Genomic DNA, 19,417 nt, shown 5'->3' with positions numbered 1-19,417 from the left:
CAACCAATTAACTAGCTACTTACAGAAGGTTTCAAACAGTGAAGGTTTAACAAAAGTCTATTAAAACAGAACCCCAAAATGTCATTTTCAACTGGACTGGTTAGGATTGGAAGAGGAGAAATACCAAAAGGATTTGGGATAAGGGCAGACAGAAAGGATTTCTGAAAACAGCCTGAACTTAAGAACTAGTACAACACATGATACACTAATTTCTGACCTCAACAAAATAAGAACTTTATAGTGTTTGCAGGGTATAACTACGGTTTAGAGGCTGCATTATGCACACACCCACCGCAGCTGAAGTGGGAGTCCATTCACACAGACACTGTCCCTCACACTAGTCTTCTATAAGTTTGCAGCTCATCTTCAGTTTGCAGCCTCGGTTTGTGTGCAGCTCCTATGCATGCTGATATCAATGAGATGGGCAGCTTTGCAAAGTATGAAGATTCATGAGGTATTATTACTTGGAATACCTGGGCTTCTAAAAGCTGTACACTGTTCTTCCATTCATGCGTGAGTTTTATTTCTGTATTGTGAGATGGGGTGGTGGGCTCATAATTTGAGTTTCATTTCTGAGTTCTACAAATGGAACAGGGCATCTGGAAAAGTGATTGTTTATATGCACTTTAATAAGGCTCAGTGCTTTAGGGGGAAGAAAACTATTGTTACTTAGCAAAATGAGACTCATGCCACAAAGACAGAACTACCCAGGAACTTAGGTAGACTGCATGTTTCTTTCAGAAAAAAGGATCTGTAGCATATCAAAAGAATTGTTTATAGTAGTTGCTGGTCTTCCAAATGTTGTAGACTGACACATTCCAAGGTCGAAGACAGCACACTGAGGGACGCACTTAGGCTTGGGCCAGCTGCCACCAAGGCACCATGGGGAAAGACCACTGTCTGAAGTTTTTCTGCCAAAGTTAAATGGGGATCCCTAGTTCTTCAATGCATGTAAATGTAGTTTTATACAAGAGATGCCTTCGGTTTGCTTGCTGGATGGAGTCAAACTCCAATGTTTGTTTGTTCCTTGATATTCCACAGTACAGAACCATACCGTATTAGTGACTATGTACATAAAGATCTTTCTACATAGAGATCTTATTATGAACAAAATGTTTTTGAAATAAAAAAATTATAGTAGTCTCCAAATCAGTCAGGTACAGTGAAAATTGGCTTTTGAGTTGCTCTGTAGACAACTCGAGAAGCAGCAAGCTGTGGAAGATTTCAGTTTCAGGAACCTATATGAAATAATTTGTTAGCGAGCTGTGTTGACAGTTTTGGGATCTCAAGAAGAGATATTAACTAGCAAATTTTCTATGTAGTGAGAGCAAAGAAGACTGAGTATCAGCAGACTGAGTATCAAGAATTTTGAGTGACTGCTCCTGAACTGGCACATTCTCTAATGCAGGGAATATCAATTCTCAGTAGCGAACTGCACTGAGGGAGCAGAATGGCTGAGGGGTGGAGGGGAGTGGACAGAAGGGAGTGCTGTTAGTCAGGTGGGGGTGGGGGGGTTGGATGGGCCTGACTGTGGTTGGTATCAGTAACACCTGTGAGGCAACAAGATTTGACAGTCTTGGTGATATGCTTATAGTGTATACAGGAGAGGAATGAATAATATATAGTTATAGCTTTATATTACCCATTAATAAAAGATTGCATTATTGAATAGTCAAAACCTACTGCAAAACATTCATATAATTAATTTGATATTTTATACATCTCTTGCAACGTGGTGCAAGCATAATTATTGAAGACGACTAAGAATACTGGCAATGTATTTTAAATAGAAATTTAGTCCAGTAACAAATGTGCGCTTTGCAATCCTCATTGGACATACCTCAAACGTGATGTAATACTGCATCTGATGCACAAAGTGTACCATTTCTGATGCCAGAATATGACACTGCTGGAGCACCCCTGACAATTCTGTAAGAAACGTAAAGGAATACATTTCATAACTGTAGAAGACCATTTACGTCTTAAGACGTCAAGCTCAAAGGAAACAGCAATCTGACACGATTCTGAATCTATTTGCTTTTTTTTTAGATGGATCAATTTTTCATTAAACAATAAAACACTGTGACAAGTAGCTACCATTAATTTCATGCATTAATTCTTAAATAGCATGTACAGCCAGAGGCATCTTAAAAAGGCATGTCGATAAATATAAAGTAGAGATGTAATTCTAACTGATGAGTTAGTGGCACATGAGCTAATAAAATCCGAAATAGTTGCAACTTCAATCCAGTCCCAAAATTCAATAAAACAATAAAACTGTATTTGTCATTCTTACTGCCTGTGAAATCTAATTTTTTAAAATCCACTTAAAAGTCATTGCAGATATATAAGTTATAATACCAGCTGATTTTATTGCTGGAGAAGTTAGAACCCAGACTGAAATCTGGTTTGACAAATAATATTTTGTTTTGATTTGGAAGTGCTGGTGTTGTGAACCAGCTGATGAAGGAGCAGCGCTCTGAAAGCTAGTGCTTCCAAATAAACCTGTTGGACTATAACCTGGAGTTGTGAGAGTTTCATTTTGTTTAGTTTTAACAAGGTCTCATGGAAACACATACACATACAGTTGCAGATTTTAATTTAACAATAAAACAGAAAGGTATTAAAATGAAAAGAAATGAAATGAGAAAATAGAATAAAACTAATCCAATTACATATAACACAAACTTAAAGATTGCAAACATATGATAAAAATAGAATCCCATTACTCCAATGACATTCCTTCATAGGTCTCAAAAACATCCCTTGCGGAATATTGAACACCAAAGAAAAAAAATCTTTTCTAATACTCAAAAGGTTTAAGTTAATCATGATTTCAACTTGTTGGATGGACAATCAGATGATATTTTTTTTACCTGGAGCTATAATATATCAGTTTTAGCATACTTGGCTTCAAATAACACCTTCAGAATTTTATCAAAACACTTATCTCCAATTACTACTAAATCCTTGCTCTAAAGTAATCCAATGTTAACAAATCTAACGATCTTCTCCATTTCTCAGGATCTTAACTTTGCACATCCCCTTCCACACAGGGACTTTTGTGGAACTGCCCAAAAATGAAACTAAAACTGAAAGCTTTTGTCCCTAACGTTCAAAAAGTCTATTATTATTTACACAATGGTACCTAGTCCTAGACATTCCAACTAGCAGAAGTACAAACTCACTCTCTTATTGTAGAGTTGTTAAGTCATTTGACTGAATCACACAGCACCGAAATGGCCATTCAGTTAATCAAGTATGTACACCCAAAATACACTAAATCTACACCTGTCCCACTGTTTGTTTTAGCACTCAGTCCATATCCTTGAATGTTATGACACTTCGAATGTTCATCTATGTTAAGTTTCCTGCTTCAACAACCCTCCCAGGCCCCAGATGCTAATCACCCTCTGGATGAAAAAAGGTTTTCCTCAAATGCTTTCTAAATCTGAAAACTATGTTCCTTGCTATTGACCTTTAAGTAGGGAACAACTGCTTTCTATCCTTCCTGTCCATGCCCCTCAATTTTCTACACCTCTATCAAGCCCCCTTCAACTTTCCCTGCTCCAAAGAAAATCCAGTGTTATTCAACCTCCCTTCATAGCTATATGCCATCTCAGGCAACATCCTGGTGACTCTCCTCTGAATCTCTCCAGAGAAATCACATCCTTACTGTACTACAGTGACCAGCACTGTGTACAGTTTTCTGGCTGTGACCTAATCATTTATAGCATATAATAAAGCCATTGGTACATTGTGTTCATCCAACATAGATGCAATCAAATCAGTCAGTCAATGCATCTACCTATGAAGCTCAAGATTTGCACGTTTTGCTAACTAGTCTCTTGCTCCATTCAAAACATTAATGCACATGCCTGCTGCTGCACATTCCTGAAAATTATTCCACTCAAATATATATTGCCTCTCACTAAGATCTCACAGCTTGCTAAAAGTTCATAGGAGCAAATATCTCAAACAATCAACCCTGGTCCATCCATGTCGACACCACTATCAAGAAAACACACCAATGCCCCAACTTCCTCAGAGGCCTAAGGAAATTTGGCATGTTGACAAGGACTCTCATCAATTTTTACAGATGTACCATGGAAAGCATTCTATCCGTATGCATCACAGGTCAAACAAAAGTAGATTTTATTAATCTACTCAAAAATCAGGACACAAAAGGAATCAAGAAAGAAATTGATAGAAATTACACTTATGAATTGCTAAAAAAATCAATGACATTGGCATTATTTCACGTGAATGAGAGACGAGTATGTCAATGTCTCTTGCAGCTGGCTGGTCTGATAGAATTCCTTTTTGTAGATCAGATGTAGGTAAATCTTTTTGGCTTTCATTTTATGTTGACTGCCATTCTGATTTCATTCTCTATATCAGAGCATCTTCCTTAAGCTACACAATGCAACATCTAATGCACAAGTAACAATCGTAAAGGACAAATGAGGGTGATAGTAGATCTATCCATACAGATAGAAAGGCACAGGCTGCTGCAGTTTGAAGCATTTAAGAATCCTCAACTTGCACGAGCAAAAACAGAGTCCCAACTGATTAGCTACTGTCATTTACTCAGGAATGGGCATAACTTTCATTTCTCAATGTTGCAAGTTGATTTTTTCACTTGCCTGTGTTTCGGACATCGAGAGTGGGAGATAGACAGAAGCTTTCAGGATCTTTGCTGTTGAAGGTCCACCTTAATTGTTTTCTCTTCATGGTCACTCCAATGCTGTTGAACTACTATTAAAGTCATAGAGAAGTACAGCACAGAAACAGACCTTTAGCTCCAACTTGTTCATGCCAACCAGATATCTTAAGCTAATCTAGTCTCATTTGCCACCCCTGGGCCCATATCCCTCCAAACCCTTCCTATTCACATAGCCATCCAGATGACTTTTAAATGCTGCAATTGTACCAACCTCCACCACTTCCTCTGACAACTCATTACATATACGCACCATCCGCTGCGTGAAAAAGCTGCCCCTCAGGTCCCTTTTGTATCTTTCCCTTCTCGCCGTAGACCAATGCCCTCCAGTTCTGGACTCCCCAACCATAGGAAAAAAGGCTTTGTCTATTTATCCTATCCATGCCCCTCATGATTTCACAAACCTCTGTAAAAGGTCACCCCTCAGCTGCCAACATCCAGGGGAAAGAGCCCCAGCCTGTTCAGCCTCTCCCTAAACTCAAATCCTTTAACGTGGCAACATCCTTGTACATCTTTTCTGGATCCTTTCACGTTTCACAACATTCTTCCAATAGGAGGGACACCAGAATATTCCAAAAATGGCCTAACCAATGTCCTGTACAGCTGCAACATGACCTCCCAACTCCTGTACTCAATACTCTGACCAATAAAGGAAAGCATACCAAGTGTCTTCTTCACTATCCTAACTACCTGCAACTCTACTTTCAAGAAATTATGAACCTTCACTCCAAAGTCCTTTGTTCAGCAACATTGTCTAGGACTTTACCATTAAGTGTATAAGTCCTGATAAGATTTGCTTTCCCAAAATGCAGCACCTCGCATTTATCAAACTTAAACTCCATCTGCCACTGCTCAGCCCATTGGCCAACCTGATCAAGATTCAGTTGTAATCTGGAGGTAACCTCCTTCGCTGTCCAGGACAACTCCAATTTTGGTGTCATCTGCAAACTTACTAACAATACCTCTTATGCTCACATCCAAACCATTTATATAAATGATGAGAAGTTACTTTGTGGATTCTGGGGTCTGTGTCATTGCTCCACTTCAAGCTGGACAGTTGTAGACAACTTTTATTTCTTAATTTGAATTTACCATGCAAGTGAGAGTAAAAGAGGAGATGGGAATTTCTTAACAGCTCACTGCATTTCAGCACCTCGTGATTAAAATGGTAATTTTGACAAAGCCAGTTTTGCATGCTCCATTTGGTTCCCCGAAGTTATGATGTGATCACACAGCCATTTTAGGTCAAAAGTATTAAAATTCATGATGAAAGCTGAATATTGATAGCCCATTTTCACGACGATCATAACACTCAACAGATACTGCTTAATATGCTCAGCATTTCCAGTACTTTTTGTTTTTATTCCAGTCATTCTAAAAGTATCATGGTGAATCAGATTTTCATCTGCTTCTGCCCTCTGGTGGATTATTCTGAAACCACACCAAGAAGAATAAAAAATTTGATAATCAAAATTTGAGCATCAGAAAAACTTACTGATTCTTCTACACATTTCAAGTATCTCTCAATCACATTATCAAGCAGAAAAGGGTAGACTAACACAGTACTCCAGCAAGATGGGTTATATATTCAACCCCCCTGCATTGGGGGTCAAAATCCTGAATTCTCTCCCGAATGGCATTGTGGGTCAATCCAAGGCAGGTGGACTGCAGTGGTTCAAGGTGGCTGCTCACCACGATCTTCTCAAGGGACAACCAGGAACAGCCAATAAATGCTGGTCAGCCAGGGACACCCACATCCCACACATGAATAAATTGCTTCTTCAGCTCAGTTCTGAAATTCCACACTGGGCATGGGCCTCACTAGCTCGACCAGCACTTTTTGTCTATACCTAGGTGTTCTTGAGAAGGTAGGGGTGAGCTGCAGACCAAGTACTGCAGGGACACCCACGCTGTTGCTTAGAAAAAAAAGTTCCATGATTCTGACCCAGAGACACTGAAGGAACAGGGATATTGTTCCGTGTCAGGATGATCATAGACTCAAGGGGAAACTAAGCTGGTACAGTTCTCATTCATCTGCTGCTGTGTCCTTCTAGGTGATAGAGGCTGCTGGTTTGGAAGGTACTGTCTAAGCAGTCCGGGCGAGATGGTGGTGCAGTGGAAATGAACACAATTAGCAATGTTCCAGGGCCGGAATCATGCCTGGATACACATCTAATAGTGGTACTGTCTAGTAAAAGGATGGTACTCCTTTTACTAGGATGATTCTCATGCACTCAATGTGTCAGTAAGTTTTAGGCAACAAGATAAAAAAAACAAGGAAAAGGAAGTAGATAAGAGGGGTAACAGACCTACATTTATTCAAGCAAGTTCCAGTAGAGAGGAAGTGAGGTTATTTTTCACAACCCATTCAAGTGTTTCAGGCTTGAACAACAATATTCAAACTGATCCTCTGTCATTTGTCACAAGGAGTCCAGCCAACAGTTTCTAGGCGAGATCCATTGTCTTTCAAGGTTGCTGGAGCATAGACGGTAAATACAAGGAAGCATCAAAAGTCTCAGACTGAACTCCTGTGAGTTAGACTCAGTCATAGTCAATTCTGTGTGCTGTAGCTAATTCAGGAGAAAACAATAAAGAGGAAAAACTGGATTCAATCCCTATTACTGTCCTGTGACTCAGACCAAAAGGAGCACAGAAATGCTAATACAAGAGTTGAATTGTTAGCCACCTCAGTCTGAACTAAGACATGCTGTTCAGAGTGAAATGCTATAAAATCAAACTGCAACAGAAGATGGTCCTTTACAAGAGGCTGGGGAAGTGTGGTGGGTGATTACAGCAGGGAAAGAGGGAGAAGGCTTAAAGTAAATTTGTACCTGGTATGTTTTTCAGTAGTTTAGCATGACACATTTGCCCTTTCCAGATATCAGTGAGAATGTACTCCATTCGCTTTGCTCGCCAGAGAAAGTTGAATACTCTTAAATAATGGCTCATACACTCTCGAGTAAATACCTAAAACAGAACACACAGAAAATAAAACATTAACAACTGCCAAAAGGCATAGGTTCCCAAAGTACGCATTCTCCCCAAAGTTACCTCACCTAGGATGCTGAATGATGATGAACAAACACCTTTGATAGAGTCTGGTTGCAATGGGTTTACAAAAAAGGATGTCAGAGGGGTTGGGAGAGGAGTGGAGAGGAGTAGAAGTGAAAATAAAAACGGACAAGGCAAAAAGGAGAGAGATTGTGACATCAGGTTGAGCAAATCATGTAGAGTTTGGGATCTTACAGGATAGAAGTGGAGGTGTTTTTTTGACATTGATGTATATCGGTAGAGAAAGAATCAGTGATTATCAGTCAACAGAACACATGACAAAACATTACCACAGCTAAATAAGAAGGAAGGACTGGAGTCACAGGAACCAGCTTTATATTGCTGTTTACATTCAACATTGCATAGTTTAACTTTCTTGCTTCAGAAATCTATTGTCGGTTATAATCATGGTACCTGCATGGTCCTTATCCAACAGAGGATGGCCAGGTTGAGGTGTGGGGAAGAAAGAGGGAGAGCTGGAAGGGTGGTGGATTTGGTATAGGGGGTGTAGAGAGGGAAGTGTGTCAAGAGAGTAGAGTTAATGAGCAGGCTGAAAACGGAGTAGGGTTCAGGAACAAAGTGAGTGGGGTAAAAGAGGAAATTGGAAGGTACAGTAGGAATGGGGGTGGGGGCAAGGGGTAGGGTTGAGGGAAATAAGGAAAAGATGGGAGAATAGGTGGAAAGTGCAGAGGATTTGCTAGGAGGGCAGAATGCATGGGGGTGTTGGGAAGAGAGTACAGACGTAAGGATGGGTGGAACTGTCCTCTTAGGAGGAGGATGGAAAATGAACAGAAATTTTCTAACGTCAATATTAGTGATGAAATTATTAGAAAGTCATTGCCCAAAGTGATATTGCACTTTGAGTATACTGATCATGAATTTCTGCAGCTACAAATGTGATTTTGAGTCTTTTTACAAACAAAAATAACATAAGGATTTCAATTTCTGGTTGACCACTTTTGCCTAAGTACAGAAAAGTCAAATAATTTATTGTTGGTGAACTACAAGAACTCTGTTTAAACTATTACAAGAAAACACTGGGTCATTGTAAAATACCACAGATGGTATTAATTTTTAACACTGTAATTCTTTTAGCTCTCATAAATTATTGACTAAATTCACTTTCAGGTTGAGTGCAATGAAATAAAAAGCTTTTTAAGAACCACCATGAAACTAACTTTACAACAAAGTGGTCAGGTTCTGAATCATCCAGATTTATTTCCAGAATCCCTACAATTACCGCTTCACTGTACATGAACTTACTGTTGCAATTGGGCCATCAACATGATAATCCAAACTGAAGACATCCCAACCTGTATCTCCAGCTGATATCTAAAAAGAATGAAAAGGGGGACAGTAAGTTTGGAGACAATGGAACTACTTACGTTCCCTTGAATTTCAGTTCGAATTAAAGGGAACACTGTTTGTAACTGGCTTATTTGTTTGCAGGCATGCAGCTTTCAGTAATATTGTGTAGCTACTAATTTGCTGAAGATGATATGACTGCCACAGTCACAAGTGTTTGAGCAGTGTGGAAAAGGGTTCCTGTGTTTACAGCTAATTGAAAGTCTGACTGCAATTTCATATTGTGATGTTACCAATCAGTCCTCAATGAACTGGACCTGAAAATACATCACTGAAGGTACTTACAGTCCACAGAAAAATTATACACAATAATCAAAGTCACAATATAACACTTATTAAACAAAGCCTTCAAACAAGGTATATGAGCCAAACATGTCTCATGTTAGCAACAGAAGCTTTCCATTTTATCCATGATAGTTACTATGAAGATATCTTCATACTACCAGATTGGACCGCCAGCCCAAAAGTGAAATTAAAACATAGAGCACTTGTTTTGTAATTGCTTCATGTACACATATTGTAAAACAAAAGCAAAATACTACAAGAAACTATCACTTCATAACAAATACAGAAAATGCTGGACAAACCTACCAAGTCTCACAGCACTCTGATGGAGAAAAACAGTTAACATTGTGTCCAGTTTGACCTTTCTTCAGAATCAAAGACTCAGTGAACTCGAACCATTAGTTCTGCTTCTCCCTCCATAGGTGCTGCCAAACCTGAAGAGTTACTCCTGAATTTTCTGTGTTCGTTTCATCCATATTATTAGTTACCTCCAGAAGGCGAACATCCAGACGTTTCAGAATCTCAGGGCTATCGAACTGTGCATTGGTGGCTCTGACAGCTGTCTCAAGGATTCCAGTCAGATTATGCTGATACAATGTCGAGGCTGATCGCGCCAGCTCTGGCCTATAATACAACAATGGTGCCATACAAAATCACTAACACTTAATTCCTACCACAATTATCCCATGGCTCATTTGACTAACTTGACAGAACTTCAGAACAGACTACAAACACATCTCATATGTGTAAACTCAAGCTAAATCACATCAAAGGATAGAGACTCATTAGATTGGATATTGTCTGATAATCAATTCCACATGAAGGCTGTTAAATAGACTGATGTCATCATCATCAGTCTGCTGCATTGCTAATGATTCTTGCAACCTCTGCAGTCTCAGGCAAATTCAAATCATTCATAATTCCAAGAATGTTTTTTACAGCAAGTTTAGTTTTAAATTTCATATCACTTCATAACAAAAACTGAATGTTTCCATCCACCTCTGCTCTGTACCTTCTCGCCTTCTTTTGACCCAGATATCACTACGTTGATGCTCTCCCTGTCATCATCCTCCTCCTCTTGTAACTGTTAACTCAAGCATAATTCTGTCACATCTCAGCAATGTATAATTACAATGGCTCCAGAACAGGGTCTCAAAAATAAATTCTTTGTTATTTCATGTCCACAAATCCTCTCTTGTTTTCACATCCAAGATTTCCAAAATCTGTGCTCTCATTCCAGCCACACTGAACACTAAGTCACACCATCAGGATCCATGCCATCAGCTGTTAAATGTCCCACACACTCATATTCTCTCCATTAATCATTAATGCACTATTTCTGGACAGCCTCCTCAGTTTCTGATACTGTCTTTTTTCATCAAGCCTGTGAGAAGGGTCTTTGAATTAGTTTTTACATTGAAGACACTTGTTAAGCATCCAATTTTTATGAAGTGCTTACCAACGTCACCACAGTTTGAAAAGAAATCGTGGAATATGTTTACAGTGTTGTCATAAGATATCGACACTGAGCACTTCATACAGAGTTAGCACAAACTTTGATAAAAGTTCTTTTTCAGTTCCAGCAACATGCATTAGCCCCAGTCTCTCAGTATCACTTTTCTTTCTAATGTGATGGTTTCACTGAACTCGGTCATTTTCCAAGTTGGAGGAACAACACTGACCGTGTTTGTACTCTTCCTTCTTTTGTCACCATTGGCTATCTGCTTTCAGCCAACAAGACCTCAAGTTCGTAAATTCCCTACTTAACATCTTCCACCCACTCACTAACTTTCCCCAACTTAAAACTCCTTTCTGACCAAAAGTTTGTTCTCTGACCCCGCCCTCCTGCCCAAAAAAAACCCTTATTTGGCTCAGCATTGCTGAAAGCATTTATGTAGAGAATTTTGGGATTTCCCTACTTTAAATTTTGCTGTACAAATGCAAGATGCTGATGACAGATCTAACACAGATTCATATCCCAGGTCCATGAATGGAGACAGAGTTTGGCGATTCAGCATAAATATTTTCTGTAATAATTTTGAAACCCAGCCTCAAAAAAGTCCAAAGCACACTTTGGGAGGTAGGGATGGGGGCAATCCAAAACCATCATAATTAGAGTATGCTGTATTTAAAATAATCCAAACTTACTCTACGAGAGAGTTCCTACTTCCCCTCTGTCGCTTTGATAAACTTGCTCATCTCTGTCCATTAGACAGGAGTGATCTCTCCCTCTTTAGCTGGGCTCTTCATCTCTCCCTTCTACCAATCAAGTGCAAGTGTGCCATGGAAATCTGCATGAGTTACAAAGTGTGATGAAATTTAGTGAATATGAGAAAAGGTTAAATAAGTTAGATTGACTTTATGTGGACACGAAATGCCTTTGGAGCAACTGATTTGAAAATTATGGCGGGAACGAAGTAAATGGATTAGGCAAATGTTTCGCTATGCTGGAAGATTTGAATACTGCATTACAGGGGAGATTTTAACAAAAAAAAAGGGAAAGATCGAGGGTGGAGTGAGGTGGAACTCATTCATCTAGAGAATAACGTGGAACAGTTGTGATAACATTCTTTGAAGTGCACAATATAAATGGGGTTAAAAGATGACTTGGGTGGGTGACGAGAAGGGATCGAGGTACATAATGAAACTTGGTTGATTTATGAACAAGGAACTTGCTGGGAAATGTGCTCACATTCCTAAAAACTATTCCTAAAAATTCGCTTAAAGTTGCATTTAAGGTCGATGAAGTTATATGCAGGTGCTTACTCAATTCTGCAGGATAATGAACAGCTCCAACCCACTGAGAATTCATTATCTGAACTTCGGTCATTGGGACTGGACAATGTCTCACTAACATTCCAAGTGTTTTATGCAATATCATTTGGGAATCAAGAGATATTTCCAAGTATTTTCCTCACAGATGTTGCTTCACCTTTTGATTTATCAGCTGTTTCTTCCAGTGGGTCAAACTGAGGATCATGCCTTTTCGCAAAGGGTTAAACAGCAGTTCCCCAATCCCCTGCTCAAAGTTGTTGAAAGTGCTGACAGAATTACCACAATCTAGTGAATCAATAGTTGTATTGGACATTAGCCAGTCAGTTGCAAATGTGTTGCTGGTCAAAGCACAGCAGGCCAGGCAGCATCTCAGGAATAGATTAGCCAGTCAGTAACTACTTCCTGCCTAAGTCATGATTCTCCCATCTTACAAAACATTCACATATCTCAGTAACAAGAAAGAGTTTAGTACTCACTTCAATAAGTCCATGAGGTGTCGAACAAAATCTCCTTGACCTAACAGCAAGTAACGCCGCACAGCCTTAATGTGCTCCAGCAAATGATAATTCTGGTTGAGGACATCCAGTAGGTATTTGCTGGTTAAATGATAAGCTGAATCAATCTTTTCTTGAAAAGCACCTTCCAAATCAGTGAACAACTCAGCAGCTAGAATTGAATTAACAAAACTAAAATCAAACATATCAATGTACCTGATACTTTATGTAACAACTGAGTACAATTTAATGGTTCAGTGAATCAATCATTCACAATTTTTCAACTCACAAGAAATCTTAAACAAACATATTTTAGCTTTAAAAGTGCCATCTGATGAATTATTCACAAAGCAAATAGATAATCCACTTTCACACACAAACCATTTGACTTAATCTATTTAATAAGGATACCTTCATTTTATTATTGTTTAGTTAGGCATCACACATTATTTTACATATCTATTAGTAAGAGTTAGTGCTCTGGTTCACAAACAATCCATCAAACCACAATGGTCTAGCACAAAAAAGACAAACTCAAAGTGCATGCCTTTATCTTTCCTTCAATTTCTTTATCACTTTCAAGGTCATTATACAGTAACCTGAAAGGCAGAATACTTTGAAAGCTACTAAGATTTGTGAGAAATACAATATTTTTACCATCTTTCGGTGAAACAGCAGATTTTGTCACAGCCATCATCATCTTTGCTGTTGGAGTTCGGTCCTGACACACTTGATGCAAGAAATTGATAGATTTTCCAATCAAAAGGACCTGAGGCAGAAAATAAAACTTGCGTTTACAGAGATGTGAAAAGGAACACATTTATCCAACTTCTGCTAAACCTAGCTCAAGACAAGGGCCATTGAAGTCAAATGGGTCTTTTCAGCAGAGATCAAACGCCTGGGTGCAGTTTGGGAATTGAGGATGGTGCAGGTGCTGGTCAGGGCTCACTCATCCCTCAAGAAGTTGCCAATGTCTTTTCCCAGTGTAGGGGAGTCCAAACCTAGAGGGCATAGGATGAAAAGCGAGAGGGGAAAGATTTAAGAGACCTGAGGGGCAACACACAGTGCAGCATGTATGGAAGGAGCTGCCAGAGGAAGTGGTGGATGCTGGTACAAGTGCAACATTTAAAAGCATTTGAATGGGAACATGAATAGGAAGGGTTAAGGGAGATATGGGCCAAATGCTAGCAAATGGGACTAGATCAGTTTAGGATTTCTAGCTGGCATGGATGAGTTGGACCAAAGCGTCTGATTCTGAGCTGTATGACTGCACGACTCTATGGTATCAAAAGCATTCTGGAATCAGTTGGAGAAACACAGAAACAAAAGCAGGAATTGCAAAGGGGTTACTGGACCCAAACATTAACTTTGCTTTCTCTGCAAAGATACTGCGAGACCTGCTGAGTGTGCCCAGCAATTTCTGTTTTTGTTTCTGATTTCCAGCACCTGCAGTTCTTTAGTTTATTTTTGGAAAAGCACACATTCAGCTAGCACTTTAAAACACTGCTCCAAAACGTGAGATGAAACTTCAGTTGAATATCTATGCTTAAAATAAAAACTGTTTTACTAACCCATTATCCCCAAAATAAATTCCCTAACTGAAACAAAAACTCCTTATTATAGAGAATGTTGACCTTGTTTAGCCATTAATCAATAATGCTCCTTGTACAATATTCATTTGCACACAAAATTTAAAACTTATGTTTCTACCTCCAGGGCTTTTAATGAAATGGGCTCCCAACGGTTCCCACGGTTAAGGTTTAAGGGATCATGACAATGACTGGCATCTGTGACAATGCAAAGTGGCTTTCAATAAGTCAAATTCAAATTTCAGGATCACTTTAGGGGAGATCTGATAAATAACATTTTGGCACAGCATAAATTAAAATAAACATTTCAGTACAGCTATGTATGGCGACACCACAGCATAAAAATTATTTATATATGGGATGTGCCAACATGCCCACTTTACATTTATTGCTCATTCTTAATTGCCCTCGGGAACATGATGATGACGACAACAACTGAATAGCTTGTTAGGGTAGGTAAAGGTCAAGGAGGAGAAAGTGAGGTCTGCAGATGCTGGAGATCAGAGCTGAAAATGTATTGCTGGAAAAGCGCAGCAGGTCAGGCAGCATCCAAGGAACAGGAGATTTGATGTTTCGGGCCTGAAGAAGGGCTTATGCCCGAAACGTCGCATCTCCTGTTCCTTGGATGCTGCCTGACCTGCTGCACTTTTCTAGATAAAGGTCAATAACATTAATGTTGTCATTGGCCAAGAGTCATAAAAAAACCTAGTCTGGGTCAGGATAGTAGTGAATCAGTTGTGTTTTTAATGACAATTCAGTTCATTCATAGTCAAGGTGACTGATTTGGCTTTCTCAATTCCAAAATTTATTTCACGAGCTGAATGTCAATTCCCCACAGCTGTTTTGGGATTTGAACACATTTTTGAATTATTAGCTCATGTCTCTAGATTATTAGCCCAGAGCTCTGTTACCAAACCCACAGTAAATACCATACACTGGTTTAGAAAGTGTTTCTGAAATCATTTAATCCTAATAGGCACTTTATAAAGTCGACTGATTTTGTGTTAAATATTTTAATAAAGATTCAAAAGTAACAGGGAGGGGAAGAAAAGTATGTGCATTTACATAGTGCCCAGCACTTTGTGTACACCAAAGTATTTGTACAGCCAATACATCAACGTTGAAGTGCAGTCACTGTTTTTGAAGTTACCCAGACAAAGCCAAAGTCTCACAAGCATTAGCTTAAATCAACAAGTAGTTATTGATGTTTATTGCTGGGAAAATAAAGGCTAGTTCACTGTAAAACTCCCTGTTCTCCTTTCAAATAATCTTTTATATCCACCTGAACACACAGCCTAGGACAGAGTCAACACTGTCCCTAACTGGGAGGACAGCAGTATTCAAAGCACCTGCGCCATCAACGGCCTTATCAGGATTTCATTATGTAATTTTCGTGCCAAGATACAGAAATGGCAGAAATGTGTAAATGGCTAGGTACAAATGAAGCTCTGGCATTAAACATTTTGGAATAATCCCTGAGTAGTCACCTTTCTGGCCTTATCCATTGTGATGAAGGAAGGGATCATTGACTTTCTCAGCGTATATTTGTCATGCCACAGTCTGTCAGCCTTCACTGTCGGATCGGAAGCTACAAAAAACTTCAAACAATAGTGAGGAAAAGGTGTGACATACTTAGTAATCATAATAGCTCTGCATACAAGCATGATAGTACAACATTCTGTTAACCAGAGGTGCTTAGGCACTTTCACAAGCTCAGTGGTTACTAAAGCTCTAATTTAACAATTATGCTCGCCACGGACACTTGTTTAAACTTCTGATTATACCTTCATAATTGGTAGTAAATTACACAAGGCAGCAATTTTCTAGGATTCAAAATAAAGTTTGAGGCAGTGAACAAGTACAACTCAGTCAACCTCACTTTAAAGGCATGATTTAATTTTATTCCAACTTTATGGGTAAAATAAGGATGGACTGAGCTATCTATCCATCAACAGGAAGGGTTAATAAAAGCTAGTAAATAAGTTTAGAGTTGTTAGCGATGAATTCAGTGGTTGCAACTCAGCAAACAAAAACTTCTGACCTCATGGTTTGATAATTTTGATTTTTATTTCCGTTAATTATTGTTATAAGCTATTATTTGCATAATTACAGTATTCATTAAATGCTCCCTTCACTGTAAATGTTACTCTATTCAATCAGCATTTGTCTAAAAGGAACAAGCTTTATTCAATTTTACATTAATGGATTCCAAAAAGCACAAAAAAAACAATTAAATTGACAACAATGTAATGGTTTGGTGGCAAAAGGCCAAAGATGAGACACAACCCTAAAAATAAATAATTTCCAAGGTTACCAACAGCACAATTACAACTACTGTGATGGGGAATAGCAAAGCAGGAGTCTGTGGGATTAGACACTGATCACTGAATACCTTCACTTGTACACATTGGTTTGTCTTGCAATTTGGAATGTGGGCATGAATGACTAAGCAAGCGAATATCACCATCGTCAGTTGCCTTCTTGAACCACGCAGTCCATTTGGCATTGATAGATGCACAATGCCATTAGGGAGTGACACTCAAGGAAAGGTGATGTATTTCAAGGTCAGGATGACATGCCCCTAGGATGGGAAGCTGCAGATGATTGTGCTCCCATGTATCCGTTGCTCCTGTCCTTCTAGATGGTAGTGGCCATGGGTTTGGAAAATATAATCTAAGTAATGTTGGTGAATTTCTGTGGTGCATCTTGTACACTGTACAAACTGGCGGTGATGAATGGGACTGCTCAAAATTGCCCACTTCACCTCTTTTCATTACAATGGCCTGGATACAATTAATAGATCTGAGCTTTATATTAATTCCAACATAATCCAAAATAGGATTGCAGGGATACAGCAAATTGCAGCCCCTCCTTGAAATTGTCTACTTGCAAACTTTGCATGCCCATGGAGTAACAGGCAAGGACGATTACAACGAGCAGACTGAGCAGCCCTAATTTATGGTAGCTTATCTACTTATAGATGTAGATATGCAATACAGTGGTTACAGAATATAAATTTCACAACTCAATTAATAGCAATGCCTGAATTCTGTTGTAATGGTACCATGACTTTTGTTTAAAAGACAGAAAGACTATCAAAGGTTACCATAAAAGACCACAGTGATTTGTGGAAATAGATACATTATATGGAGTACAGAGTGATTTTTTTATTTTTGCAATTTAATCTTGCATGTAGGCATTACTACTAAGGTCAGCATTTATTTCCCATTCTTAACTGCTCGAGAAGGCAGTGGTAAGTTGCCTCCTTCAAATTCTGCAGTCCTGTGGGCAGCACAGTGGCACAGAGGTTAGTACTGCTTCCTCAGTACCAGGGAACTGGGTTCAGTTCCAGCCTTGGGTGACCATAAATGTTTGCATTCTCTCCGAATCAGTGTGTCTTTCCACCAGGTGTTCCGATTTCCTCTCAGTCCAACAATGTGCAAGGTAAGTGGATGGAGCAGGGTAAATTGTGCCATAGTGACCAGGAATGTACAAGATGGTGGATTAGCCATTGTAAATGCAATGTTATGGGGATAGGGTGGTATGGTCTTTGGAAGGTTGATGCAGACTTTAGGGACCAAATGCATTGTAGGGATTCTATGAATCCTTTGGGAAAAGAGCTCTCACGGATGTAGTGGTTCAAAAATTCTAGAATTTTGATTCAGTGATGACAAATGAACAATAACATAATTTCAAGTCAAGAGGATCTATGACTCGAAGGGAATGGGCTTTTCATGCACCTGATGCCCTTCTTCTCGGTGAGAGAGGCCACAGGTTTTTACACAGTAACATTAGATACAGATAGTAATTTGTAGAAATCTTCCCAGTAACCCATAATGTTTTTATTTACTGTATATAGGCAAAGCAAACTGCAGAAACCAGAAACGCAAGTGTAACTTCCAATGAGAATTTCCTATTGTCAGCTAATCTTCGAAAACATCCACTTGTTGCTCTGCTGAAATAGTAAACCACCACTGTGGTTATACCTATATGCAGATAGACTGCAATCATTCACAAAAGTGGTATATTAACACCTTCTCTGCAGCAGTTCAAGATAGCTAATACATGTTAGCTTTGCCAGCAATGCTCATGTTTCACATCTGAATTAAAAATCAATTTCCTCAATGGCTGGCACAATGGTTGCGAGAGTCTGTTACAATATGCATTTATTTGAGCTGATTTTTTTCCTACTCATGTTATCTTTGCTTTATTAAGTTACTTGTTTTTCTTCAAGAGCCGAGTCATAATTTCCATGTTTTTAATGAATAAAGGCAATTGCATAAACTTAAGCATCAATGTCTCCAAGTCTCCATTTCCACCATGTGCAACAGCTTGATTCTACCACAAGACATTACAAAGACCTGCTTATCAGTGCATTTAGTGTGCTAAATAAAACATTACATGAATTGCTGAGATTGGAAAAGCAGACAAAGGAATTGGGGCAGGTAGATGGAAGAGGAGAAATAATTGTGGTACAGAGGATCTTCAACTCTGATGAGCTGTGAAGCCATTGCTGCTTGGGTGACTAGTGCACACTACAATCCACATCCTCCAACTTATCTTAAGAAACACAGTGGGAGACACACAAATGAAAATAGTTTACCTCATGGTATGTATCCTCCAACTCTCCATCATAAATCCAGCGGTAAAGGAAGTTAAGGATGGGATGTGATACGAGGCTAAGAATGTGTTGCACCAGTGATCTCATGTATGGGTCTCCAGTCTTAGTATAAGCATGGACAGCAGATGCTAACTCTCCGCCTTTCCTTCCTGAGCAAACCAAAACAGGAAATTACACCACCCTTTCTAAATTTAAAAACATTTTATACCTTTAAGGAATTTAGCTTGTTTTATCTAGAAAGCCCAGCATTGTCTGTGCTTCTATTCTTCAATCTTTACACAGTCATATAAGCTTTCAGTTACAGAATATACATTAGAAATATACACCTCACAACATGATCCCATCAATTTCAGAATGTCCTGAGGGCCACAACTGAATCTCCAGCTAATCTTCACCAGTTGCATAAAGTTAAACACAATTAATACATAATGAAAAAATGAATCCAGAACATTTGAACTTCTGCACTAATAAATCTGACCTTATTTCACATTTTTCTGTACTATTTTATCTCACA

The 19,417-nt window shown here is 39.0% G+C and overlaps 1 protein-coding gene across 1 annotated transcript in view; it reads right to left on the bottom strand.

Moving 5' to 3' along the window:
• tubgcp3 (tubulin gamma complex component 3) overlaps positions 1 to 19,417 on the bottom strand; it is a 58,071-nt gene that overhangs the window by 8,520 nt on the left and 30,134 nt on the right. Inside the window, exons 11-18 of the mRNA XM_060826472.1 lie at positions 18,886 to 19,052; positions 15,770 to 15,880; positions 13,351 to 13,462; positions 12,676 to 12,865; positions 9,913 to 10,048; positions 9,038 to 9,106; positions 7,555 to 7,690; positions 1,841 to 1,929 (exon numbers count right to left, since the gene is read on the bottom strand). Coding sequence (XP_060682455.1) covers positions 1,841 to 1,929; positions 7,555 to 7,690; positions 9,038 to 9,106; positions 9,913 to 10,048; positions 12,676 to 12,865; positions 13,351 to 13,462; positions 15,770 to 15,880; positions 18,886 to 19,052 — 1,010 coding nt within the window. The remainder of the gene's footprint in view (positions 1 to 1,840; positions 1,930 to 7,554; positions 7,691 to 9,037; positions 9,107 to 9,912; positions 10,049 to 12,675; positions 12,866 to 13,350; positions 13,463 to 15,769; positions 15,881 to 18,885; positions 19,053 to 19,417) is intronic.

The sequence above is a fragment of the Hemiscyllium ocellatum genome, chromosome 6 (genome assembly GCF_020745735.1).
Source record: "Hemiscyllium ocellatum isolate sHemOce1 chromosome 6, sHemOce1.pat.X.cur, whole genome shotgun sequence".
In the NCBI taxonomy this organism is placed as follows: Eukaryota; Metazoa; Chordata; class Chondrichthyes; order Orectolobiformes; family Hemiscylliidae; genus Hemiscyllium; species Hemiscyllium ocellatum.
The sequence above is the reverse complement of the archived record's forward strand: the minus strand, read 5'-3'. Positions and strand labels throughout refer to the sequence as shown.